At 39.7% G+C, this 27,786-nt stretch overlaps 1 protein-coding gene across 1 annotated transcript in view; it reads left to right on the top strand.

Moving 5' to 3' along the window:
- Positions 1-22,473, top strand: part of LOC102234788 (angiopoietin-2-like) — a 30,662-nt gene extending 8,189 nt beyond the window's left edge. Inside the window, exons 2-9 of the mRNA XM_005804755.2 lie at positions 834-989; positions 1,641-1,762; positions 4,371-4,591; positions 4,843-4,967; positions 12,160-12,261; positions 16,544-16,710; positions 21,844-21,974; positions 22,215-22,473. Of these exons, the coding sequence (XP_005804812.1) occupies positions 834-989; positions 1,641-1,762; positions 4,371-4,591; positions 4,843-4,967; positions 12,160-12,261; positions 16,544-16,710; positions 21,844-21,974; positions 22,215-22,378 (1,188 nt within the window). The 3' untranslated portion in view covers positions 22,379-22,473. The remainder of the gene's footprint in view (positions 1-833; positions 990-1,640; positions 1,763-4,370; positions 4,592-4,842; positions 4,968-12,159; positions 12,262-16,543; positions 16,711-21,843; positions 21,975-22,214) is intronic.
- The last annotated feature ends 5,313 nt before the right edge of the window (positions 22,474-27,786 follow it).

Genomic DNA, 27,786 nt, shown 5'->3' with positions numbered 1-27,786 from the left:
AACCTTTTCATCTGTTGTATTTTGAGGCGTCCTACCATGTGTTCATTTGCCCCATTTTTAAGTCTTTTTTAAGCGTCTAACATGTTTTTTTTTTCTTGGACTCTGCTGTGTTTAGCTTGATCCTTTATCCTTTCAGTTATGATATTCCTCTTAGTCTTTACTGAAGAACAGCATGTCCACAGCATGGTGCTACCACCACCATGTTTCACCATGCACATGATGCTTTTAGTGTGGTGAGGGCTTAATTTTCAAACGCATTGCTTTTTACATGTTGGCCAAAAGGTTTGATTTTACTCTCATTTGAATAGACGATCTACTTTTGCACATTTACTTTGCCCACTACATGGCTTATTCGACTTTTATTATGTATTTCTTTTTACAACTTTCCTCCAACAACAAGTTTTCTTTGGTATTTTTTCCATAAAGGCAAGATTTATGAAGTGCATAACCAAAAGTTGCGTGATCAGCAAACTCTTCCATCTGAGACGTAGACCTTGGCAGCTACTTCAAAGTTTCCATCATCATGTTAGCTTCTTTTCTGATTAGCGCCCCCCATCTCAGTTAGCTTAGTGGCCATCTCTCAATAGATTTGCAGATGGGAAAACATCTCCACATCTTTATCCCTGACTTTTTCAATGTGCTCTTTGGTGTTCATGATGCAAGCCTTGAAGGGCTTCTGAGTATTTATTCTGATGTTCTTGCTTGTAATGCAACAAAATGTGAAAATATTCAAGTGATATTAATACTTTGCAATGTACTGGTAAGAGACAGCTCTGTTAGTTCCTTAATAACATCTACATTTACTATAAAACCACAGTATTTTGTCTTAACAGTTGGAAAACTTCATCCAGGAGAATGTACGCTCCGGTGTGGAGGAAATAAAGAGGTCAACAGTCCACACCCAGACGGCCGCCATGCTGGAGATGGGAAACAACCTCCTCAGCCAATCAGCAGAGCAGACTCGCAAACTCACAGATGTTGAGACCCAGGTGAGTGAGGAAGGCATGTCTGAAGTTGACCTAGGATACCGTGTTTACAGCCAAGTCAAATAGGAAAAAGAAACAGCATGAGTCACACCGGAACAAAAACAAACTGTATCTGTGTTAAAGAACTTTCAAGAATATCTAATTAAATGGATGTCAGATGTAACCTGCTGGGAAGCTGTGCCCCAAAGCGGCGCCAGCCGCTTTAATGCAGTTGGTATTTGGTTCCACGGGCTCTGATTGACACAATGGGCTGCAAGAAGTGACTGACAATAAGCCAATTAAAACAAAAAGCTCAGTAGCACAACACAGATGTGACTTCAATCATGCCAGAATTGTTATTACAGATTGGGATGTTTTTGCCTCTCCTTTTCTCTTATCATAGTTGATACAAAACTGTACAACCTGTGCAAATATTCAAGCTGCTTTGTTCTACCCCGCGTTTCATCTGCAACTTCAAAACATGACAAGATTGGTCTTACGCAAGTTTTGATTACAAGATCAGAGGAGACAAATTATAGGATTTGTGATGGACTGAGTATGGCCGTTTATCCCCTAGGGTCCGTTTTAAGGAAATTGCTGCTTACTTTACTACTTTATTCCTTTATCTTTGCGAGGTGTGATGAACTTATGTTTTTACTTTCTGCCAACTTATAGGTGCTAAACCAGACAAGTCGCCTAGAGATCCAGCTGCTTGAGTACTTGCTCTTTACGAACCGCCTAGAGAAACGCATTCTCCTACAGACCCAAGAAATTTCACGCCTTAGTGATAAAAACAGGTAAGCAAAAAAGTACCTTTTACATCAGTATGGGCAGACTCACGACGTTAGCTTAAGTGCTTGCAAACTGCTTTGGCTAAAGGTTAATCACAGGAGCTATTTGTGAGAATGCCGGGTTGCACAGTGCTTATATTGGTGTGGCTACTTAAACTCTTGACTTCCCTGAAAACACCTATTTGAATACCCAGCGTCATAGTGTATTCAAATTCCTTTAAAGAGCTAAAAGTGCCACTTTTTGAAATTTGACAGTTTGCATTCTTCCCTATGGTTATGATCCTGACCAAAAGAACAAAATCTTGGATACAAGAAACAAAAGTGAGTTTCCCCTGCAGACAAACTGTTAAGCCGTTGAGAGAGGGAGATTAATTCAGTCGTCTGATGAATCTCTAAGTTGCTGCGGATGTGGTTTGGTGCTGCGATTAAGCTATCTCCATGGCACCTCTCTTAGGAGACTTTGGGACAGATGCAGAATTTGCAATATGTTTGCCATGTGGATGGGGAACAGCCCTAGCCTATTCAGAATGAAGGGAAGAAGGATGTCTCGGCTACCCTCAAATAATGAACATATTAGCTGTCTGGATAATCTCATGGTACACTACGCATACCCTTTGTCTCCACCGATGAAGGTTTCGCTCATCTTAAAGGCTCAAAGTGGTCAACACTGAAGGGGTCAGACTTATTTGTTTATTAATTCAACAAACAATTATCTCAACACTTGAAGGAAATTCATGTAGGCTCCAAATCAGAAGAAAACAAGACAAAATGTTATGAAAAATTGTAACAAACTGAAACAGTAGAATACTGTAAATGTCCAACCCTTCTTCCAGACAATCCCTCAATGTAGGAAACAAGGGTGTAAAATAAACTACAAAATTGTAGTAAATTTGCATGCATATTTATGCTTGAATTCAAATTAAGAGCAATCTAAAATGTGTGGCCGCTTCAGAAAGATTGTGCATACTGGTCTAATAAAAAGATGGCGTATAAAACCTGCTTTAAACTGTATTCTGTTCTGAATGTGTTCTTGTGTGGCCCAACAGGGCTAGGCACGCTTCTCAAGCAGTCGTAAACAGCAGCCATAAATACTCTAGGAGAAACACGCATTGAAGCATTTTTAAAATCATAATGAAACACTTCAGCAATTCTTAACAGTAGGGCACCAGCATAGACAACTGTTCAGATCTGCAAACGTATGAATAAATGTGCGGTGCTTGTTAGTCAGGGGTTTCCCACACTTCCCTCTAGGAATCACGGGTCGTCAGGGTTGCGTGCAGAGAGAAAGGGTGCAAATATATATATATATATTTTTTTTTTTACTCTTTATATCTGCATGCTTATCATTCCATCCATCTGCTCCATGTGGCCGATGAGGATCAGGTGCCCTGTGAGCAGCACCTGTTAGACATTCCCTCTTGCATAACTACGCTGTGCCCTTTTATACCTTGTCCTTCGCTGCAGGTGACATGGCACTGGTGTCTAAACAAATTAATCCATCTTTGGGAAATTAGTGGCAGAGGTGCCTTTGAAGTAAAAAACAAAAAAAAAGAAAATAGGAGCAGCTATAATTGTTGAACGCTACCACTGCTGGGGCTTCAGGGCACAGTGGAAGTTTCTGAACTGCTGCCAAACTAAAAATGGGCACAGAAACATGTTTGTTTTCTTAGGCCCTACATATGAAATACTACTGGCAGGAAGCAGATCCCTCTACAGGGGGATGGAGAGCAGGCTGCTGGCAGTGTATGCTTTGCATATTAAAATAACAATAACAAATAGCAGAATATCACAAGCAGAAAATTCTAATAACTCAGGACTCAATCCAATCCTAAAAGGACGTGCTTTGCACTTCCAACTCCCCTTAACTGGTGAACAGCTGCAGTTCTGGTCTGCTTACTGACTGATCCGCAAACTTGAACGCACACGGCACGTCAGTGAACAATTTGTGAGGCTGCTTTACCGCTGTAATTGAGCATCTCCCTCCACAAAGCAAATATAAGTTAGGAGCGATGTAAAAATGGATTTGGATTGATCCGCCACCACCGCATACTGAGCGGCTGGGCTAAAAACGGGAGACTGTGGGTCCATCTGGAGAGTGTGCAATCATTGTGTGTGAGGGAACAACGAAGTAGCTTGTTCAGTCTGGGTGGTTGGATTGTTTCAATAAATAACTTTTGCGGAGTCATTAGTCAGAGCCATAAAGATCAGGCTGCGGGGATTTATGATCTTCATTTAGCTTGGGAGCGCCACTCCTGCAGACACAAAAACAGACTAAGACACACACACATACACACCCCGACACGCGCACGCATTCACATGTGCTGTCAGGCTGGTGCGTTCGGGCCATGATTGAGCATTTTAGCATGCCGAGCCATCTGCGAGCACCGCGGTGGTACAGGTGCTTATATGATGTTAGCCCAGCAAGATGGTCGTGCTGATGTCTATTAGTCATCCTCATGTAAATGTGTAACTTTGTGCAATATCAGCTTTGAAAGGTAAATGACAAATGGATTGATTATGCACCTGTGCTGCGCACATTTTTATTATTCATCGCAATTTGCATTTTATGAGGACACTTTGTAAAATTGACCTACTTCTTCATCCTCTTCTTCAGCTTTCTAGAACAGAGGCTCTTAGCGCTGGAGGCGCGGTATGGGAAGGAGCTGCAGGACTTGCAGGGTGAAAAGCAGCAGCTTCAAGATGTTCTGGAGAGGCAGAGTCGCCTGGTCAGCCAGCTCGAGGGTGAGCTCGGAAGCTCAACGCTCAACAGCACCACACTGCAGAGGCAGACAGACACTGTCGAGCAGCTGCTGACAAGAGTCAGACAATGCAATGGTGAGGCTCTGTGGCTTTACTATGTTTGGGTCAGCACGTTATTCTCCCGTAAAATAGACACAGTAAACAATAGATGCAAATGTATGCAAGAGGAGTGATTCAACGTAGGCAATGTAGGAACGGTAATTCCGACTTCAACAGCTTTAAGTAGTAGAGCTCACACACTGTGTGAAAATAATAATAATAATAATAATTTAAAAAAAAAACCTTAAGTCATCATTGTGTCAACATGTGCTTCTGTGTTTCTGCAGAAATCTCCAACTTGCCCAAAAAGGAGAGACGCGCTTTCGGGGACTGCGCAGAGATTCTCCGATCTGGGGCAAAGGAGAGTGGAATATACAGAATACGACTGCACAACTCCACCCAGGACGTGAAGGTAGAGATGTCTTCATCCTTCAAACCTGCACATGACGTCAGAAGCGTGCTTAACTAACTGTTTTCCTTAGGGGGCCAGGCAGAGGCACAAACTGTAGAAATTGAAATTTCATCTAAATGCATTGCTGTCTTAGATTACAACAAGCAGTGTGGGTCAAAACCTGAGTAACAAAACTATTTATCCAAACAAAACACAGGGATCTGTTCAGCATGCAAAAACCACGCAGTTGATTTGTTTGTTACAGTGGCCTAAGAATTTTTCTAGTCACACGATTAGCCTGTTTTGTCCAGCTTATATACAACTCTATTTTTAGCATCGCTAAGCTAACTCTATTCAACTTACTTGTCAACATAAAGGCTAAGAATTATTGAACCAGTACAGACCACAAATTGCAAACAACTGTTTGATATCCACTTTTCTCCTTTTATGAAGAGCTTTTTTCATGCAGTAGTCTGAGGCAGCATCTCTTATTATCAAACTAGAGATGAAAATTAGGAACTTGGTTGTAGTCTCACGAATTTGCGTGTAAGATAATATGTGATACCCCTATATAAAAATTTTTTAAACAATGAACCAAAACAAATATATATACACATATTAATGATGGTTGTAAAACAACAAAACAAAACATTTCTGTCATCTACTGACATCACTGATCGATGTATGGCATGATTTGAACAAACATATTGACAGTCATGGTGGGAGTGTCTAGGCAGGTTGGCCAATCAGATTTCAAGTGAATCCAGCGCAAACTCTTGTGCATCCAGATTTTCTCAACTACATATGATTTTTCAATGGAGTAACCCAAAGAGGTGTCTAACTGTAAGGTGGAAGGTAACAGATACATGATTTTTAAATGTTTTACAAATAAAATCCAACAAGTGGATTCAGCCCACCTGACAATGCACAAACTGACTAAAATCTAGAGCAATCAGCCCCCTTAAAAGACATTACAGTTAACAGTCGTGCACTCCATAAATCTAAGCATCATGATAGAGCAGCTAGAGGAAAACCGATGTTGACAGAAAGCTGTGAGAAGTCAGTTTGCCGGAGGCTCTGTGGGGAACACAGCAAACGTGGATGATGGAGCTCAGGTCAGATCAACCCAATATTTAACTTCCCAACCTACATGCAAAAGATTATGTGCAATGAATAACTAAATCAATATTTTTGTAAGGCACTATATATGCAACAACTAAAAGAAGAAGACTTTATGAGAAAAACATTACTGGAACTTCTATGGTTTCTCTTTTTTGCCACAAGTTTAAACAACTTTACAAATGAGAGAACATAAAAAAACTCATAGGAAGGTGTATCAGATGCATTTCTTTCTAAATCTTTGGAAGAATCGTTGCACAAAGATTTCATCATAGGTTTTTGTTTTAGTCCTAGTCATTTGTCTTCAATCTCATTGTGCTCTGTGAAAAGCTTTGAAAGTGACAGGTGCATTTTTTTTTACAGTCAGACCTAGAAGACATGGCTTCAGGGATAAAGGAGTTCAAAGTCATTGACCTTTTCCCACAAATATCACCTGACTAATAGTGACATGATTTATTTTTTTTTTTTTCTCAAAAGACTATGTTCGTTTGCCTCTCGGTTTGCAACACTTCAACCAGTTTTATTTTTTACTTTAATTTCACAGGCCAGTAAGAAACAAACACACAAGCCCCCCCCCACACACACACGCATTGTATGGTGGAATTCAGCCAGGTATCTAGGAGGAAATTCCTGGAAGGAAACAAAACCTAGCATGATTTCAAGGTAATTTACCGAAGCTTTTGGGGCTGAGGTAAATAGAGATGCCACGCTGTGTTGCAGAGAGCAAAAATAATAAGCAACGAGAGTTTTATGCCCTGCTGGCGACATGGGCAGGGAGCGTGAGTGTGTGAGTGTGCTGTTGAATGCAAAGTCGGAGCATCCAAGAAGGTGCCTTCTCTGATCTGAGGGTGCTGGCTCGTGCTAAGTCAACCGTGGCATCCAGCGGCAGGCTATCATTTCAGTAAATCACATCCACCGGTCTTCGACTGGATTCTCTCCCTTAGAGCATAGCAGGGGAGGGGGAGCAAACAAACAAAAAAGGAAAAAAATAATGGCCACGAAACAGCTGTTTGTTATGCGTTGCTTTTAGTCTAGTTTACTGTTGGCACCTTGTCTCTCTGCCTGTGTTTTTCCCACCAAGTTCCTTCTCCTCGTTTCCTGTGGGCAACCAGGTGTTAGGCACTGGTGCCATGTGTTTCCTGCCAACTGGGGCCAGTGTGCGTTTTCCACTGATACAAGTAAGCACCCCCCTCCCACCACTGCTCCCTAAATCAAGGCTGCTTTCAATCTATGCCAATTCCAATTTTGTTCCAGGTCCAGTGGGCCTGGTGAGGTGGGTGGCTGTAAAAATTGGGGCAAAAACAAATTGGCCTATTTTCTAAGCAGTGAAGGGCGATTTTTCTCACTTTGACCAGAGACAAAAGGATTGCAAATGTAACATAAGCCTCATTCAGATGTGATTTGTATCAGAAAATGAAGGATTTATCATTTTGGTTCATTTTCCTAACCCATTGAGTTCAGTTCAGTCCAAAAATGTTTTGATGAATCCGAAATGGAAACAGGGGGCGTGCTGTGGTGGTGCAGGGGGTTAGCACGCCCCACATTTGGAGGCCTTAGACCCGCGGACGTCGCGGGTTCGACTCCCGGTCCCGACGACCTTTGCCGCATGTCCTCCTTCAAAAATGGTGCTGGCTGCCTGCAGACGCAGCTCCTGTGTGTGTTAATCTGTGTATAAATAAAAAAAATTCTTGCTGTAACTGCGGAATAATTTCCCTGCTGGGATGAATGAAGTAATTCTTCTTCTAATCTTTTATACGGCTTTCTTCAAAGAGTTTCTATAGATGATGACGGCTGTGGGAGGCTCTGGCAGGATTGGTTTGTTTTTAGCGCTGTCTAACCTCTATGTCCCTGAAGGAGAAAGGATCCACCGAGCATGATGCTTCCACCACAGTGGTATCACAGTGAGCATTGTTGGTTTTGTGTGATGTGGACTGTTAGTTGTCCACCACATGCAGAGTTTAATTTTGGTCAGAACAGAAAACCTGCTTGTTCATGCTCTGGCCTCTATGTGGCTTGTGATAAGCCATAACTTCTTTGTCTTTGTTCTTTCATTTGAGGTGGCAAGAACGAGACCAACATTCTTTTCACCAGTACACTTTCATAGATTTGTTGTGTTGTCGTTGCATTTGGGGTAGTGGACTGAACTGTGTTATGTGGCATATTTAAAGATGTAGTTTTATAACCTAATCTAGTTTAATCGTTTCCAGAACTTGATCCCTGACATTTTGCCGTGTTCCTTGGTCTTAATCATGTTTGATCACTAATGTTCTTTTACAAATCTCTGAGGAATGTATTTTTACCAAGATTAAATGAGGGCTCCCACGTACTCGGGTGTACCTCACTCTTGTACTTGAGGTGGACTCGTAGTGAACGTCTACCGGACACGTTTGTGCCCACTTACGCATACTCCGTGTCGCACATTAAGCTGCTTGGAAACAATGTCCACATCCAACTGTTTTATATGCAACACTGAGATAATACGGTTGAGAGTCAATGTTATCTTGTGCATCTGAAAGAACAGATGCGCTTCCCTCAGTACTTATATTGAGGAAACATAAGTACTGTCCCTCTATCAGCATACTGAATTCCTCTTCTTTATTACTAGTAGAGTTTTATCATTTTATGTTTTGGCTTCTTGTCTTTTGTTTTTTCTAAAGCTAAAAGCCAAATTATCTCTTACTCCTCATCCATTGACTCCATGGCTGAAATTGTGGGAAAAGAAGGAATTTGTCATAAGAACTGTAAAAAAAATCATGGTGCATAGCACAGCCAAGTATGTGGGAGCATCTGTAAACAAGTGGAGTCTTACTTAATTATGAGATAACCAACTGGTTCCACTGGATTTTATTCACTTAAACCAAGTTAAGTACCTATACCTATCCATAATTGTCTGCATTTGTATTGTTTAAAACAAAGGAATACATGCATCCATTTTTTTAAACCTTTCTATTTTGTATTTGTCTAACACACTCAAGTATAGCACATTGTGGTTCATATTTAAAATATGAAAAAGTTAGAAGACTTTTGCACAGCAATGTGCTTCCTGTATATAACTGGTAATTGCACATAAGTGGTACAATATCTTGTGGAACAGTGTGCATAAAGCACAGCAGACAGAAGATATATTTTTAATGTTTAATGACACTGCAATGTAATTACATCAGTTAAGAATGGTCAGTTAAAACAAGTCAGGCACTTTAACTTCCAACTTGACAGAAAAAAAACGTAATGTTTTTATGAACACGCACTTCATGTAGGTGTTCATACAGAAGGCTGTCAGGATATCTAAAAAGTACAGTCATAATTCAGAATTCTCTGTTCATGTTTAAAAAAGTTGTCAGGAAAAAAAATTATCCTTGTTATTTGGTCATTTTATTTTGAAAGTCGTACAAACACAGGTTCATATTTTGATAATGCAACCTGTCTACTCTCATGTCAGATTTCAACCTTGATTTGAATAAGAACAAAATCCACGTCTCTTTCATCAACAGCAATCAGCATTCCAGATTGTGGAGACTTTTTTTTTTCTCCAAGTCACCATTGCTGCTGACAGTTTTTTTGACCTGAAGTGACAACACGGTACAAAAATCCAAATAAAGTGCTCAGAAACAAAACAAAAAACACTTTCCAACTATGGTGATTTAATTATATAAGTTTAACCAAGACTGATCCAAGTAACAAAAAGCATTTAATCTTCCACCCACTGGGGAAACTCGCTCCGTCATCTCATTACCAGCACAGGACGCTGGAAGGCAGCCAGCTAAACACCTCAAATGTCTGAAACAAGTCTAGATTTCCAAATCTGTCACCAGATGAATAAGTACAATTTATTTATAGTTTTCCTTGCAAACATCTCCATCTGGCAGAACGTGTCGCCAAGAAAGAAAGAAAACACGGCTGTAACCAAAAACGCCTCCTTAACCAACCTTTCTCCCTCGACCCCCTCATCCACACCACCAGCCCCACTCCTGGGATACATGAACAAACTGGGATGTCAGTTTTTCCACCCCACCTGGGTTATATCATGGTGCAGCACCCTGAAAAGGAGGGATAACCCCCCTCATTTTCCTCAAGCTTTTATGGAAGTCCTCAAATAACAGACAGGCTACGGTGTGTTTGATTTCATCACGGCAGTATTTTCCTCTCATTAGTGAGTCTTCTGACTGACTGCGTGACTAGCCTAGTCTAGCATAGTCAGAAATACATTCAAATCACTAGGGGTGTCTGACAAAAAAATATTCCTAGCTCTTAAAATGTAAAAGTTTATATAGTGGTTGGACTCAATTTTAAATTTCTTTTTATTTTTATTTAAATTTTTTGATTACATTTTTTATTTAATTAAAGGGTCTGTAATTAATAAATTGCATTTTAAGTGAAAACTGTACATCGACAAAATGAGCAGCATTTTCTACTCAAAAACTCCTTTTGCTGCTAAATTATTGAATAAATACGCGTATGAGCTCACCAACAAAGATTTTCATTGCTTTTAATCTGATATTTAATTTATTCAACCATCAGATTGGTGCAAAGTGCTATTATACCTATTCAGCTTTCAAGAGTTTCAGAGACTGCTCATCATTCGTGGAACTTCTTTGAAACAATATGTCTTTACAAATGTGGACGCTAACATTAGCATTACAGACATTTGTGCTGCTACAACAGCCTTGAAAAGTGTCGGTAATAGGGTAACTATTTTTAGCACAATTTGCATGCCACTATTTTCTCTTCCAAAATCCCATTATATTGTTTTTGAAGAAAAAATGAACCCCAATTGGACTAAGAAAAGCAGCTTTGTTATTTATCACTGTTGTTGCCGGACGTCACCTGTGCGTCAGATTTACAAGAGTACCAAAAACACAACACGAAGGATCTGATTCTGAGACTTTTGTATGTGAAAAAGAACAATGCAGTTAAGTTAAGATCTTTAACGAGCTAAAGTTTCGGCCCTAATTATATAACATTTGCCATATTCAAAAAGTAGTGCGTAACTGTTGATGAGAACAGACAACACATAATTTACTGACAAAAATCACCAATATTTAGCAACATTTCTATTCTGACCCCTTTTACTCTGCTACATTCAGAAAAAATCCAGCTGAGTCAATTGTTCTCAGGAGTCAGGTAATTATTAAATACAGTGAAGCAGCCAAGAGGTCCGTAGTGAAACGTATCAGTGGCATCATGTGTTGGGAATGCTACATTTAAGCAGAGAAGTAGGTTGGTCAGAGTTAATAAGACAGATGGAGCAAAAAACAGGGCAATTAAGAAAGAAAATCTACCAAAGTTACAACTAAATGATTTAAATTAAAACATTAATTTGTTAGAATGGCCCAATTCCAGAGCAAAAGCCAACTGAGAATCGGTGCCAAGATTTTAAGGTTTGATGTGCAAATCTAGTTTAGACAAACTCCAAAGGATCTTCAGATCACAGTAGTTCAGTTTTTACCCAGGTGGGCTCAATACAAATGTACTCCACACTTTCAAGATAGCTTTTGTAAAATAAAAAAGGCACATAAAAGAGTAATACTTTACTTCCACATTATTTTGCACTACTGTCTGCTAGTCATTGTGACAAATTGTGAAAAATATGAGGGTTCTAAATTAGTTTGCACAGCATTGTTCACATCAAACAGTACCATTATGCCAAAAGACTAGCAGTATTAGTTTGTTGACACTCAGCAGAAAGTTGGTTAAAATAATAACATAAAAAATCTCTACTCTGTAACACGTCTGTCGAACACCAAAGAACAGTCTGTAAAAACAGTGTCTTTCGGATGGTAAAGAGCCACGTTGTGCAGTTAGCAGCTGGTGGACTACAATGGAATGAGTCTCGCCATCTGGTTTGAGACAGAACAGACTACGGATCAGTGTTCAGGGTCCTCAGAAAGGAACGAAAATGATTCAGGCAAATGTGCGTGCTAGGATAAAATAACTTGTCAGCCGGCTCTTGCTGCCCAAGGTCTCTCGGTTGAGACATCGCAGGAACAAAATGTGTCACTTTTCAAAGGAAACTTTTCGACGTAGTGCTGCAGCTTATTTATTGTACCAGGACTAACAGATCAGACCTGGTTTTAACTGTTTTTTTTTTGCTCAGGTGTATTGCGACATGAAGACCAGAGGTGGCGGGTGGACGGTGCTGCAGCATCGAAGGAACGGCTCGGTCGACTTCCACCGCAGCTGGAACGACTACAAAATGGTACGTGTTCACGCAAGGCATCAAGGGTGCACCGCTATCGTAAGGTCATGTGGACCCTGGTGCTGCAGGCCTGCACAGGAGGTTTCAATAACTGTCCATGGGTGGTGTGGCATGAGAAGGCGTGGGAGAGCGGCTATCCTGTGATCCCAGGTGACCTGTGGTTGTTGTATTTGGCTGCCCTCGTGTTCCCTATCACCCCCCATGTTATTGCACCTGCTCTCATTCCCTCTCTCTATGTCAACCCCCATGAACACACACACACACACGTCGCTGATACACAAACCACCAATGTTTTCCAACGCCGACTCTCAGGACACTATTATTTGTATCAGTCTTCAAGCTTGCTAAAGTTTTCCTGCAAAACAGTCTAAAATGCGCACAAGAGACCTCAAAGTAGTCCTGGTGTTTTGGCTCTGTCAGACATGTTTTCACACTTATGGCTTTTGTTTTGGCCAGAGCTTAAACTATGCTTTACTAGATGTGAATACAATGCTTTTTTTTTCCCCCCAAATGGAACGTGTAGTCGTCTTGCTCAAGGAAAGCAGCATGCAGTCCGATCTGACTGTTAAATTACGCACAGAAGAAATGAGCGATGCAGGTTTTGTGGGGTTTTGACTGGATGTGGTGTTATGTGTCTGATCGGCACCAACAAATCAACTGCAAACCCAAAGAGTGAAGCTCAAAGAAATAATAGTTGAGAAAAAAAAAAAAAAAAGACTTGAAAACTTCTTTTAGGGACAATATTTTTACAAGTGGATGATAAACATTTGACTCCAGCTGGGGGCGTGGGAGCCCTGGGGCCCCCGTTGATGGCAGATAATGTATGCAATAAAACGCTCTGCTGCTTTAGACTTTGCTCCATTTTCTCAGAAGCTGTGGTCAGACTTGGTCAAATGTTGCACCCCGGGGTTCTAGTACGGTGATAAATGCTTCACACCTCTTTGCACTACATCTTCTCACAGTCAAGAGCAACAACTAAGACAACGTGTGACAGCCAGAGTTGTAGTTCCAAGAATTAGTCCTAACCCAATAAACTTTGTACTTTTCAGAGACAGATGTTGGTTATTTAACATTTTACACTTGCAGTGCAAGTGCAAAGAGCTAGTATATTTTCAAAACCCAACACATCACCCACAAAACATGTCAATTTAAGCACTTATGATAGACAATGCAGAAGACTTATGCAGTGTGTGGGAAACCAACATATAGCTAACTATTGTATGTATTAGGGGTGTGCCAACAAATTTATTTGCATAAGAATCGCGATTCTCTCTTACTACAATTCAGAATCAATATAAAATATCCCAAAATCATAAATAAAAGACAGAGAGATTGAACCTGCGCCTGTGTTTTCTTTTTCAAACTCCGGGGTAGAGAGACTTTGGCATGAGCCTCGCCATTTGAAAGGTATGCAAAATGAAGATTAAGGGGTTCAGGAGCCCCACAAATGCACAGAGCCAAGCTACAGTGAACTAACTGTACACCACGCCGTTCCACAAAGAGCTCTGTGCGGTGTAACTGGTCCGGAGCTTGTGGGCGCAGTGTCAGACAGCAGTGTTGATACTTCGCTTCAACTATGACATGAATACCTTTGAGAAATGTTTAACTTTCATTTGTACGATTGTGTGATTCTTCACTAAATAACTACAATGACTCTCCAGTAGCTAAAAACTCCTGGATGGAAATTGCAACGTAGTTGTAAATGGAATAGGCTATCTGCAAAAAATGTGGGTCAGCCTCTGTGAGTCCACTCCGTAAAAGTAAAACCGAGGATTCAGGCAGAGGAAACACTTTGTCTCCATTTGATATTGTATCATATGGATTCTTTGCACACTTATAGATTGAAGCAAAACACATTATGAATAACTCCTGAATAAAATCCTAGCCCCAAAAAAATAAAAATAAAAATTGAATTTAATCATGAGATAGTAAGAGATTCCCACTCCTAATATTTAATAATTGTATCACTTTTCAAAAATGCTATGGTAAATTTCTTTCCACTTTTATTAACAAGACTGCTGTAGCTCGTTAATTTATCTATAGTCGCCTTATTGTTCCCCAAAGCTTATTTCTGGACTTTACCCTCACAACACCTCCTGTCCTTCTGCTAGCCGTTCTGCTGCTGATTTGCTGATGGCTTTGGGATTATTATCCAGTTTGTCTGATCCATTTGCAGTCAGGCTTCAGCTGTCAGACAGATGGCCCCATATTTGACAGTGAAATGCTTTGGTAGATAGAGGAGTTCATGTCCGACTCAGTGACTGCAAGGTGTCAGGGTCTTGTGGTCTCAAAACAAGCCGTCCGGCCTGCCTCCCCTGCTGCGCTTGACAGTTGGTATGAGGTGTTAGTGCTGAAATATTGTTTGGCTTTTGCCAAATGCACTCCAGCGAAACGTCTCTACTTTTTGGCTCATCTGTCCAAAGGACATTCTTCCAGAAGTCTTGTGGTTTGCTCAGATGTAACTCAGCAAACTCGCTGCATTGTTTTATTTTTAAATAAAACACTTTTTATTGGCATCCTTTTTAAACAAGCAGTAGCTATCCAAACCTTTTTTTTTTTTTCCTTTTTTTAGGACACTTTCCAAACTTTGCAATTCAGCCTGATACCTGAGACTGAATTTTGATTCTGAAATTCGGCTCTTGGGCTTTTGATTGAGCATTGGTTTCTCTGATCTTGGTGTAATTTTGCCAGCACGCCCTAGTACATGTCTACAGTGTTTTAACATTCTTCACTTTGTTTTCCCACTTCCATCACTGTTTATAGTTTAAGGCAGCAATAATTGCCTCTCAAAGATCGCTCATGATGCCCCCAACCACCTCACCCACCTCTGCTTCTTTGGCAGGCTCGCACTTTTTTTATCACTCAAAGGTATTTTGATGTACAGCACATAACTGTGACGTAGTTTAAGAGTGTTAAACTTTTTTTTTTTTACACTCATCCCTCTACCTTCAATGTACAGAGCACAAAGTAAATAAAGCTCTGTTTTCTTTTTTCCTTCAGCAAATCAATTCAATTTCCTCCTGTTTGTTTCACAAAAGTTGCACTAATGACCCGAAAACGACGTCACTTAATCTCATGCAGCACAATGCAGACATTCTGCCTGCAGCTCCAAACAGAACGACTTCAAGAATTCAGTCACCTCGACTGAAGTAACAGGGGAGTGGATTTAGTTTTATTATTACTATTATTTTATCACTTGGGGGGCATTTGACTGTATGCAGATCATTGTACTCTTAATTCTGAAATAGATTATTAAGTACAAAACATAAATAAAGTGATTGATGCTATTTGTACCTGGTAACCCTGAAAATGTTACTTCTTTTATCCCAACACATTGTACCTTACACACTACAGGGCTTCATAGATGAAACAAAACTTTGCTGCACAAAATCTGCTTAATTTCTGTTTGTCATCATTTTGTCAATAATTTCTATTTAACTACAATTTACGGCATGATAGGCTCTCAAAAATACTTAGGGGTGCACCAATACATCAGCCCTGATTGCCTTGATGTTGGGAAATTGGCCATTAGACAATACATGCTTTATTACAGTATTTGTGAGGGAGTTACATCTGTAATATTTTTTCTTTAGTGTGTGAAAATGTGTTAAAATGTGCACATAAATAGCGATATTGTAAAAAAAAATAAAAAATAAAAAATTAGATGGAGCAATGTGATGTTTGGTGTTTAAGTCCTAAGTGAGGTTTTTCAATGTCTCAGGTTGGAATTTTGTAGTAGAACTGAACTGGTAGGAAATATGATTCTTATATTTGCTAAAATAAGCGTTTCAATAAAGAGGCCTTAGCCAGATGATATTTTTTTAGTAATTTGTCCCAAAATCGTTCTCAAATGTAAACATTACCTATGTTTTCTTGAATTCATTAATCATTTTTTGCTTCCTTTGCCAAACTTGTGGATAACTTACATCCATGCCAATTCCTCAGTTCCAAAGTGAGCGGATTATTTCTCAAAACTAGTGGTTACTTTAGCTTTTATTTTATGTAAGCTGTGCAGATGGACCACTGATATGACGCTAAGGTAAATCCACGTCTCCGCTGACTGTTCTCTAGCTTTTTGGAGTGGAGTGTTTTACATCCCAGATGCAGTCAACTGTCTTAACACATCAAAATGATAGATGTGCCTGCCCAAAGTGAGCTCCATTTTCATATTAACTCCAAAAAATACTTGGCAGACAGCTGGAAAAACCATTCCCTTTTGTTAAAATATGTTTGTTTTTTTTTCAGTTGTTTTTTTCCCCCCCTGTCTTTGTGTTGAATCCAGGGCTTTGGAGAGCCATCAGGGGAACACTGGCTGGGAAACGATATCATTCACAAGCTGACCAGCTCACAGGAATACAGTCTGCACATCCAGCTCCGAGACAGAGAGGGGAACGAAGCCTACTCACATTACGACCGCTTTTACATAGACAAAGAAGTCAACAACTACAGGTAATACCACATCATATCGTCTTATAGAGAATTTTTTTATTTTTTTTACATTTTGGCTTAGTCAATGTATTTTTTATTTTTATTTTTTTGGTTGACCATAAGGTTAAAAACAAAGTGAATTATTTTGTGCAATGGAGTTGCATTCAAAAATGCTGAGGCAACAATTTGTAAAACCACTTTTCATCTTCCCATTTACTCCTATAAACACAACCATTCTTCTATATACAGCCCTGCTGTCGCTAATGAAGAAAAGTGTCACCATAACATAATAATTGCCACCATTATATTTCACTTCAGCGACTATAAGATCAGTGTAGCATGCAATGCTAGTTTTTTTTTGTTTTTTGCCAGATAGCGTTTTACATGTGTTGGTAAACTGTACTTTCTTCCACAATCCTATTGCGTCAATCTGGAAAACTCAGAACATCTGATTTAAGATTTTAAAATGATATCAGACAGTCAAAAATGTAAATATATGTCAAAATTTGGGCATTTTGAAGACTAAAATGGAAAAAAAAATTAAGAGTACAAATAAGCATGATTACAAAATAAAATTTTTCCATAAAACTATGAAACTAATATTTAGTCGGTACTGCAAATCATACTGTATGTTAGAACAGGGTGAAGTACTTCCAGTGTCAAGCGACTCAGCAGAGTCAGCAGGTAGAAAACTACTTTAGAAAAAAAACAAACCTTGTACACAAACAAGAAGTCTTAATTTAGTTTCTGTATCATATGCATTTTTTTTTCTTTGTTCAGGGAAGAAATTTAACTCAAGTAAAAGAAGCGACAATATCTAAAAGAATATTACTCAAGTAAAAGTAAAAAGTATGGTATAGTGAAACAACTAAAAAAAAAAGGTTGCGCAAGTGAAGTAACTGAGTAAATGTAACCATTTACTACCCACCTCTCGATTGGGGATTATATATTAATAGTTGTCCTGTCAACAATTATCCCATCTAGGTTTGGGCCTCCTGATATGGAGGCCCAAACCTCTGCAGCCTCCAGATTTGGATTTACAGTCTTGGTTGCTATTTTCCAGCCCTGATTTACTAATAAGGCGAATTCTGGAGCCACATGGTTGCACTAGAGTGCATAAAGCGTTGTCAGAGTAAACTGGACTGAATAAAGTCCAGATTTTTTGTAATAATTTGAAAACAAAGAAACACACTTCCCTCCTCATGAATGTGCACCACTTTGTGCCGACTTGTCAAATAAGATGAAAATAAAAAGAACTGAAGTTGGTGAATGACATCCGACATGAACGGGGTCGTCACAAGGGTCTGTCTTCACATAAATCAGGATTTACAGATATGACTTAAAATGACTTGCTAAGCGGAGGTCGTGCAATGACTTCACAGCTGCTCCGGCTGCCCCTGAAATTCCCCACGGGGAGCCACATCCCTCCCCGCGGCCAGTGCCCCACCCCCACCCCCACCGGTGTTTAACTGTAAACCTCAGCTGTAGCTGCCACTGCCAGGAAGTGACAAGATAAACAAAGCCCCCCACGGTAACCGTCCGGTCGCCAACGTTATTATGTTTGGTTGTGCCGAGGCGATTCGTCTTCTGGAAGGAAAGTAAAATTTAATATATAGTCTGGGACTTAGTGAGTGTTTATAGAGGCTGATGATCTGAGGGATGACAAATCACGATCACATGTAGGAGTAGGCTTTGAAAATCCTTGATAGTGCAGCAAATTGCTTTTCCCCGAGTTTCTTCCACATAATTAGCGCAATAAAACAGAGTGTTTCACCACTTCGCTTCAGGCTGCTCCGTGTGAGACGGTGCACCTGAATGTGTGTAATCACCCCTCTTCGCCCTGCTACTGCTGAGATCACATTCTCTTCAACTCCTACCAGCTTTATGTGCGCGCTGGAAAATGCCGATTTGACCCCATGGGTTTGTATTATTGCTCCCCAGCCGCTGATCCGGGTGCTCCGCAGGGAGTCGGCGGCAGAAATTCTGGTTCCCAGCTGGATCCAGTGCACTCCCCGGAGCAGTGTGGCGCTTTTCACCTAGAACTCAGTTAACAAGATTCATACATAAATCATTGGGATGGCAGAAAACCTCCTCCTTTGAGGTTGCTAAAAATATCTGTCCTTATAGTGAAGAAAGTGGTGGACATTCCGGTAACCCGTTCTTTGTCACTATGCCTTTAATATAAAAAAGAGCTCTACCTTGTTCTGCAGATTTAGTAGAATAGCTCAAGCTAATAGGAATGTTTTCTAAACGGGTTATAAGAGCTGGAAGCCTCCATCATCAACATGGTGCTATGGAAAAAAAGAGCTCCCCTCCCCTACAGTTTTATTTAGTTTTTGTATATACATTTTTGTCATGTTATGCTAAAGTTCAAACAAAAAAATACTATTTTCAAACGATGGGTTTATGTGAAATGCTAAATTTAATTTCACTTGCCACACATGTCCACCAACATGTCTGAAAATACTAACAGCTAAAAAACAAAACAAAAAAAACACCAACAACAAACATCATGCCCCGAGACTTATTAAACATAAATGAAGAAAACATGGAACAGTGGTGAAGCTTCCCAGGAGTGAACTAGCGAAACTGCTCCAAGACTTTATCAACAACTAATCAAAAGGATCCATCGCTTGCGTTAGCTGAAGTCGTGTTCATGATTCGATGATAAGGATGAGACCGGATTTCTTTTCTTTTTCAGTAGGACAACGTTTCAAATCACATCAACAAATTCCACCTCCAAGTGTCCTAAAAAACTTTAGATTTTTGAGAGGCCTAGTCAAAGTCCAGGCTTATATCTCCCTCAGATCCTGTGAAGTTACATTAGACAATTCTTCAAAGAGGAGTGCACCAATGTTTATTGACAGTGATGTAAAATACTCACTGACAGCCATCACAAACTCTTCTGCCGCTGTCAGTTTTTACACCTGTAGGACTGTTAGTTCTTCACACAAGGCCACTTTTATTTGGATACATTATTTTTGTTATTTTCTTAAGAAATGAAATCATACTTTGAAAACTGCACTTAGTTTTGTTGTGAAAAAATCTGTAAGGGGAGCAAATTCTTTTTTCACATAAAAACACACTCGTGTTCCATATTCCAACAGGATATCATTTAGCCTCTAATTAGAAGTGTCCAATTTCCCCTCATGCCGCTAATCCATTACGAGGGGAAAAAAAATAAATAAATCAACTATTTTTCATCCCCTGACAAAATTCCCAAATCCCTTTGCTATTCCGTCATCACTCCCCTCCCCGTTGCTGTCATTTCGAGCTTTGCTCTCGCATCCCGTCATGACGTGTTGTCCTGGCCTTTGAACCTACAAATTCGAGAGGAAGATTTTTCATTTAGTCATCACAGGCAGCGAGCCTCTGGGCGACAGAGCGGAGGAGCGGGGGGAGTGCGTGTAAGGGGACACACAGAAGAAGAGCTCTGCTCTAACTGGAACAGAAATACGAGGGCAGAGGAGAGGCTGTGCGGCGGGACCACCGAACCCCTCAACCACCCTCTTCAAAGCAGCTCTGACTCACACTCAGGTGGACAAATAAAAGCGCACACATTCAATCAGCCCATGCTTTGTGAGCGGAGAGCGACTGGAACTTGGGCAGGAACTCTTCTCCCTTCTCCCTTTTTATTTTTTGTTTTTTTCTCTTCAAACCGGGTTGTTTCTCAAAGCACGGCATGGAAGGAAAATAATGAGATTTCTTTCGTTTCGTTTTCACACTGATGTTTAGCAACAATGTGAACCTGAGGCTCAGACATCCTACAGTGGCTTTCAAGAGAATATAACCTAGCTTCTTTTTTTTTTTGCAGGGTTGTTCTGCATTATCACCGTCTGTGTTGAAGAGTGTTGAGTTTGGATTTATTATGGTGCAAAGTAGACAGGATCCAAAATAACACCTCTTTACTTTGATACTAAATGCTAAAAAAAAAGAACAGCCACATCAAAAGCAATTATATTAAACTGTTTAAACTGCTTTTTTTCTTGTCTTTTTTCCAAATTAAATCGTCGAGTCATATTTTTTCCCCCCCAGGCACTGACAAATCAAACAAAGACAAAACAATAAAAATAGATCAAAAGACCCTCTGGATACACATCATCCATTCAGTATCCTGTTGCACAAAAGAACAACAAACATTGACGGCGATATCAGCTTACTTACTGTTGCTCTAAGAAGTACACACACCGATAAAATTTTTGGGATGTAAAATGATGCGATCATAATGAATCATTTCAAAAGGTTTCCACTTCACTAAAACATAATGTCCTGAAAACTGAAAACTGAGTAGAAATATAAATAATAAGACCGCCATAAACCCCATTCTGCAACTTCCAACTAAAGCTTTGCTAACGTATTTTTTAACGTCAGCTTTCAGTCCTGTTGTGATCTGTGAATCTGATTAACCACAGAAATAGCTCAGAGGATTTCTTCAACTAAAAGGTTGAGAGTTAAAGGCTCCAGGTGCTCTCTTTGTACAAATGTATCAGTCAGGAGAAAGTTACAAATAAATCTAAATATACATAATCTAGATGGCACTGTTATGACAATCAAAAAGATGAAGCAAAATACACATTTACACATTTTTGGAGAATTTAAAAAAAAGATGAGAGGAAAAACTAGACGGTGAGGCCAAAAGCAGTATTTAAGGATTTATTCAAAATACTTGTTTTGTTCTACAGGTGACATAAATCAGTATTATTCACATAACAAAGGAGTAGTTTCTTCCAAAGAGTCATTCCCAGCATGGCTAAAATATTTTAAAATCCTATGGAAAGCCACATTAGGGTCTGATAAAATTAAACATAAATTTCAGGTCACAGTTCCAAATGGTTTCACATTTGTTTCCATTTCAGGTGGATACTGGATATTTGTCAAATTTGGTCACATTGTGGGGAAAAAAGTTTTTTTTCATGATCAATTATGGTCACTTTTTTAAACAAAACATTTCAATGAGTGCGTTTAAACTTCTGAGATCTGCTATGCCTACCAATGAGTGCTTTTGTTATGAATACACAGCTTATGGTCCAACTCGGTGTCACTTTCACTTCCCAACAAGCTGTCCAACATTGACTCGTTGTAGAATACTCCAACCTGGCTGCGCTGTTTACAAAAGTTTCTTTTGTTTTTTTTGTTTTCTTCCACTCTTTCTAGCCTTCATGCCGACGGATTCAGCGGCACCGCCGGCAAAACCAGCAGTCTCACCCACACTGGGAGCCAGTTCAGCACCAAGGACAGAGACAACGACCGCTGCACGTGCAAGTGCGCTCAACTCGCCTCGGGAGGTGCGAACCGACAATCGTCCGCTCCGATCGCCCGCCCCCGTCTCAGTCCGTCTCTCTTTTACAACCTGTCCTGTTGAACATTTTTATTTGTCCTCTTGTAAATGTCCCGTGGAGCTTTTTATTTTCCCTTTGCTCCGGTGTAAAGTTACTGCTGACTTATAGCTGTACATTTACGTGTTTGATTTCATGAGCTGAAATTTGACTGATTGTGACTTTCTCCTTGAACTCTCCCTCTTGCAGGATGGTGGTTCGACGCCTGCGGCCCATCCAACCTGAATGGCATATATTACCCCGTTTCATCCAATGTACTCCGCTTTAATGGCATCAAGTGGTACTACTGGAAGGGTCCAAATCTGCTGGCTACCATGACAACCATGATGGTGCGCCCTGCTGACTTCAGATGAAATTGCCGTGTAGCTCGATGGATCGTTGGGAACTTAATGTTGCAGATGAATGTAATTAATCAACCAACGGCAATGAATAAAAAATATATATCGGGCCAAGAAGTCTTCCAACTTAGACCACCATATAGTTTGTTCATACGCTGAAAAGGGACAGGTGTTTCTGAAAGAATCATTCTTCTGTCACTACATTGGACGTTTAGTAAAGATCTTCAAGAGCAACACTTCTGTTGTTTCAGACATGTCAAGTTAGACTTTTGCTTTCACTTTACAAACAAGTGGAGTAGATTTATGCACTTAAACTTGGTTAAATTTAGGAATTAAAACAATGTATACGAATAGGAAATGTAAAAATAATAATAAGAAGAAGAAAACCTTTTTTATAGACAGGATTGATAAATCTTTTCAATAATGTGTGGCACTGTAACCAAAATACTTGGAGGAAATGCAGCAAGCATGTTGAAACACTAGTGATAAAGAATGTTGTGTAATGGAGTGCTGCAAATAGGCCCATCGGTTAGGTTTTGAAGTAAAAATCACCTGGTTTTACAAGTGTAATTGTAAAATAAGATACATTTAATTGCAATATAAAATGCCCAGTCACCAAACTACTTGCTTATGTTTAGGATCTGATGGGTTTTTATCATTTGAAATGTTTCCGACACCTGGAAAACATTGCAAAGGAGTTCAGGGATTACATATTTTGTCTAATGTAGTGTTGAGAGCAAAACAAATGGTTATGATTGTGCATTGAAAATAAAGTAGAGGGCTTTGACTAAAATGAAAAACATAATAATTTTGAATAAAAAGAATTAAACAGATTATTAATGAATACAAAGATGAAATATTTCATGTAATGTACAAAAATATGAGGAAAATACTTGCTTAATTTTAAGAACCAAAAGAACCTAATATTTTGGAGAAAACAGTCCAAGTCTTTGGAGCGACATTGATCGTGTTTTGTGTTTGTGGAGTCCAAGCAACATGTTTAGATGTTGTAAATATTATGTAAATATTTCTTAAAGAATGCATATGGTGTCATGCAGTGTATTTTGAAGTGTTTGGTGTAAGAAACAAATTGAGCTTGATTAGATGTTCAAAAAGATTGCTTTTTGGACTTAATACTTCAAAAAGTTACAACCATGTGACAGTAGGACATAAAACAGGTTGACAAGGTACATTTTGGCAAAAGGTAAGATGACTAAGACAGCTTACTAGAAAGAACGTGTTCGTGTGTCACGCTAAGTGGGGAAAATAACCAAATCGCTAACTCACAAAGATATGCTGTTGGAGTAAAGAGTGAAATTTACAGGATTTCATATTCTGAACTTTCTGTACAATTAAATTTAGGTATGAGAAATTACTAGACACATGGATCTTGTTATCCCACTCAGAGTAACAGTGATTTTATCCTGCTGCTTTCGAATGCAATCAAAAACTTGCCTCCTAAAATACCTTCAGGGTGAAGCTCTTTGAAAGTTTTAAGGCAGCAAAGTTTTATTGAATGCTTTGTGACAATTTTTTCAGCAACTCAATGGAAATGTATTCCAGCTTGCAGTTCGGCGGTTTAGCGTTGTTCATAACAAACCCATAAAGAACAACAACTACAACTGGCTTTGCCCCTTTACTCAATCACCCAAAGGGTTTTTTCTTTTCAATAAAATATATCTAATTCATTCAACATACACACCTCTCATAAAACTTTAGTTGTTGGATTTGTTCTGCTCATAAAAGCACATCATTCGCTTTTGCTGGTGGGATTTACTGTGTAGAAGGAATCATTTGTAAAAAAATAAATAAATAAATAAAAACAAAACCATCTGGAAACAAGAATGTGAATTTAATTTTGATTTTTGATGAAACTATATAATAAAAAAAAAAAAAGATCAGATGCGTTGTTTGTTGCCACCCACAGCGTCAGGTGTTTGTTTTCACGTTAACTACATCAACTTCCGCGAGCCACATGAGCCACAACTGCGAAGTCAAACGAGGGCTGCTTTGCCGCACTGATCTGATGAATCATCCAATAACACTGATCCCTGTGGTGGCCCATTAGAAAGCGGATGGGTTGCACCTCGGCTCACTGTAACTTGCATCTGCCAGCGTGCACTGGGGGGGGGGGGTGCAGCCGCTGCTAAGTGGAGAATGACTCATGAGGATGTCGGACGGCCGTAGCTACAATATGGGATAACGTCTGAGCTTCATTCGCTGAGCACAAGACAAAGCGCGAGATCCACTAAGCGTCTAATATTCTCTGTGTGATTCATCTCTGCTGCCTCCGTGGGTTTAACACAGCTGCAGAGATGTGACAATACGTGTGGCGTCTTGAGGCAAATCCTGCTGATTTGACGCAGTTTTTATTGTAGTTGTTGTCAGAAGAAAACCTTGTAACGCGTTTGACTTCTTCAAAAAAAATAAAAATAAAAAAATCCAAAACAGTATGTCTTCCAAATAAAATTAAATAAAGATTTTGTTACAGATTTGTGCTTGGTCTGTTTAAATAATTACCCAGGCAGCTTACAGCATAAGTACAAATATCATCAGGGATGGATTGAGAGGCAGCGGCTTGATATTTATGGTCCACCCGTTTGGACGGACCTGATCCGTTGAACAGACTGAAAGCAGCCCCGCCCCCCAGCTCACGTGGTCGCTGAGCTTGCATGCAGTGACCCCCATGCTAAACAAGTTTATCACGACCTCCAAGGCTCGGACAGGTGATAGATCATTGCACGGGGGGGAGGCCAGTGGTGAATCCATCAAAGAGACTTTCATAAAGACGGCTTGATTTGGCCTGCTAGCCCAACAAATGAAATGGTGTTCGGGTCCAGTGAAGCAAACCAGAGTGTGGGTCAAATTGCTTGTCTGCTCGTCTTAATCCTAGTTTATTAGGGGGGGTGTTTTGTAAGCAAAGACAGGGAGACAGCTAACTTCACATATTTATCATATTCTGATAAAAGCGTGTCACTGTGTGATATTTTCTCTCAATGAATGATTATAATACAAGATAACTTCTTTGTGTTAAGTGTAGTCTATTACTAAATACAGTAGAACGCCAGCAAAATGTTTAAAACCACCTGATGACATTTAGGTCTACAGATTGTTTTTCAAGAGCTTTTTGTTGGCAAATTAAACTGTTTACAATTTAATGTGTTAGGTTTTTGGGGCTGGCCCAACAAATTAAATTCAACTGGTTTCAACGAACCACTGATATTTTCAATTCTTTCTTTCTACCTGTATGTGTTTATGCACTAAATGTAGAGATATGAACTGACAGTGACAATCTAACAAGTCAGCACATATACAGACAAGCTCCGAGGCTAGTACAATGTACTCCATGAAAAACAGAATACATAACAGAGTTACTAATAGAAGCCAGAGCCAAGTCTGGAACAATGAAAACCACTGTAAGAGTTCAGCATGCGAGGTGACTGACTCTTCATCTGAGGAGACAAAGTGTGTCTCCTCAGATGAAGGAGACACACCAGCATAATTGCCTAAGTCCCAGGACTTAGGTAATTATGCCTAAGTCCTGGTCCGGACCTTTTGTGCAGGTGTGAGCACAGTCAAGCGCTCTCTGGTGCAGACCAAACAACCGGACTGAGACTCATTTTTTTTAGGTGGTTTCAGTTGGCTTCTGAACAAACAAACCCTGGTGCAGTTTGCTTCTGGTGTGAATACAGATCGGCCTCAATCCAAGCTAACTACAGGCAATATATTCAACCTTTTTGGACTTCACAAGCCACAGTCCTGTGTGACATGGTAAAAATTAGCCCTTCAGTGTTGCTAGCGCTATTACTGCATATACTGACTGAAATGAGATTACACCTAAGCTGCTAAGTTAGATTTACTCTGTAAACAAACACAATATTTACCATTTTAAAACATCAGAAACTATTTAAAATAGTTTTGGAGTGGTTTTATCATGACTTCAGCTGGAATATTTTGCAATAAAACACAAAAATTACTATTTTCTTGGAAATCAATGGCTTTTGTTTGTTTTTTATTGTCCTCTATTTTCACTCTCTCAACATTTTCGCTGGTTTTAACATGACACGTCGGATGTTTGACATCTGTGAATGAGTTGTGCATATGTGGAGTAAATGCTCGCCAGTCACTTTATTAAGTACACCTGTTCAGTGGCTTGAGAATTTGCTAATTGTGAATCAACCAATTACAGCTCAAACCAAGCATCAGGGTGGGGAAGCAAGCAGATTGAAAGATAAGCTTGTCTGGCTCGAACAAGACTGTCATTTCCAAATTCACTGAAAATCTGCGAAGCTGCTGCTCAACTGGGGTTTTGTCATGCTAGCAGCTCCAGAGTTTGTGGAAAATATTTTTTAAAATGCAAGCATCAGGTGGACAAATATCCCTTGTTGATATTGGAGGAGAATGGGCAGACTGCTGCGATTATAGAAAGGCAACGGCAGCAGAAATAACCACTCATTACGACCATGTTTTGCAGAATATCATCTCTGAAAGCAGGAATCCATTGAACCTTGACGTAGACGGGCCACACAAAGGCACATTAAAATTGGACAACAACAAATTGGGAAAAAAATCACTGTCTGCTCTGATGAGTCTCAATTTCAGCAGTGGCATTTGGGTGACTGGATAAGAGTTTGGCATAAACAAGACAAAATCATGCATCCATCATATCTCATAACAATGGTTCAAGCTGCTGGTGGTACTGTAATGACAAGGGGTTTATTTTCTTGTCCCAATTGGAGGTAAGAGACACTTTTGGTCTCTTATGTCCAATTTAGCATCATTTCAAATCGGTAGCTACTTAAGTTCTGTTGCTGACCATCTCCAACCCTTTAATCAACTCAGCAAGGGTTTATTTGAAATGCTATGCCCATCTTTTGGCTACTTCCAGCAGGATAATGTAGCAATATCACAGCATTAAAATGTTTTGTGACAATGATCTCCACAATCAAACATTTCCATCCAACAAAAGCAGGACAATAGTATAATAGAGCTGGACACAACATTGTCACGAAAGTCATATCACCCGTCATCAATCTTGCTCTGACGCTTTAAATTAAACTTAAAATCTCAAGTAAGATATTACAGATTAGCTAAAGAAATACTTGAAAACAATCCAATGTAGCCATCTTAGCTGAGTTCTGGATTGCTTACGTTTTTCCCACCAATCATATGATTCATTGCCACACCACGGATGCACCAACTAAATTAAATGTGACTCAGGAAAAAAAAAAAGAAAAAATCTGCGTAAGGGTGGGTGGAAAGACAGGATAAAAAGGGTGGACATCCTCACATACACACACACTATGTTGACCTGTTGTGTATATTAACCTGTATGAGCACCGCGTAACCTGCGCAGTTTCTGCTCCGCTGGTGCTTAAAGACTCGCCTGAGGATTTATCATCAGACGCAGCTAAGATAGCTAG

The sequence above is a fragment of the Xiphophorus maculatus genome, chromosome 13 (assembly GCF_002775205.1).
Source record: "Xiphophorus maculatus strain JP 163 A chromosome 13, X_maculatus-5.0-male, whole genome shotgun sequence".
NCBI classification, from domain to species: domain Eukaryota; kingdom Metazoa; phylum Chordata; class Actinopteri; order Cyprinodontiformes; family Poeciliidae; genus Xiphophorus; species Xiphophorus maculatus.
Note: the sequence above shows the minus strand (reverse complement) of the source record. Positions and strands in the feature narration are given on the sequence as shown.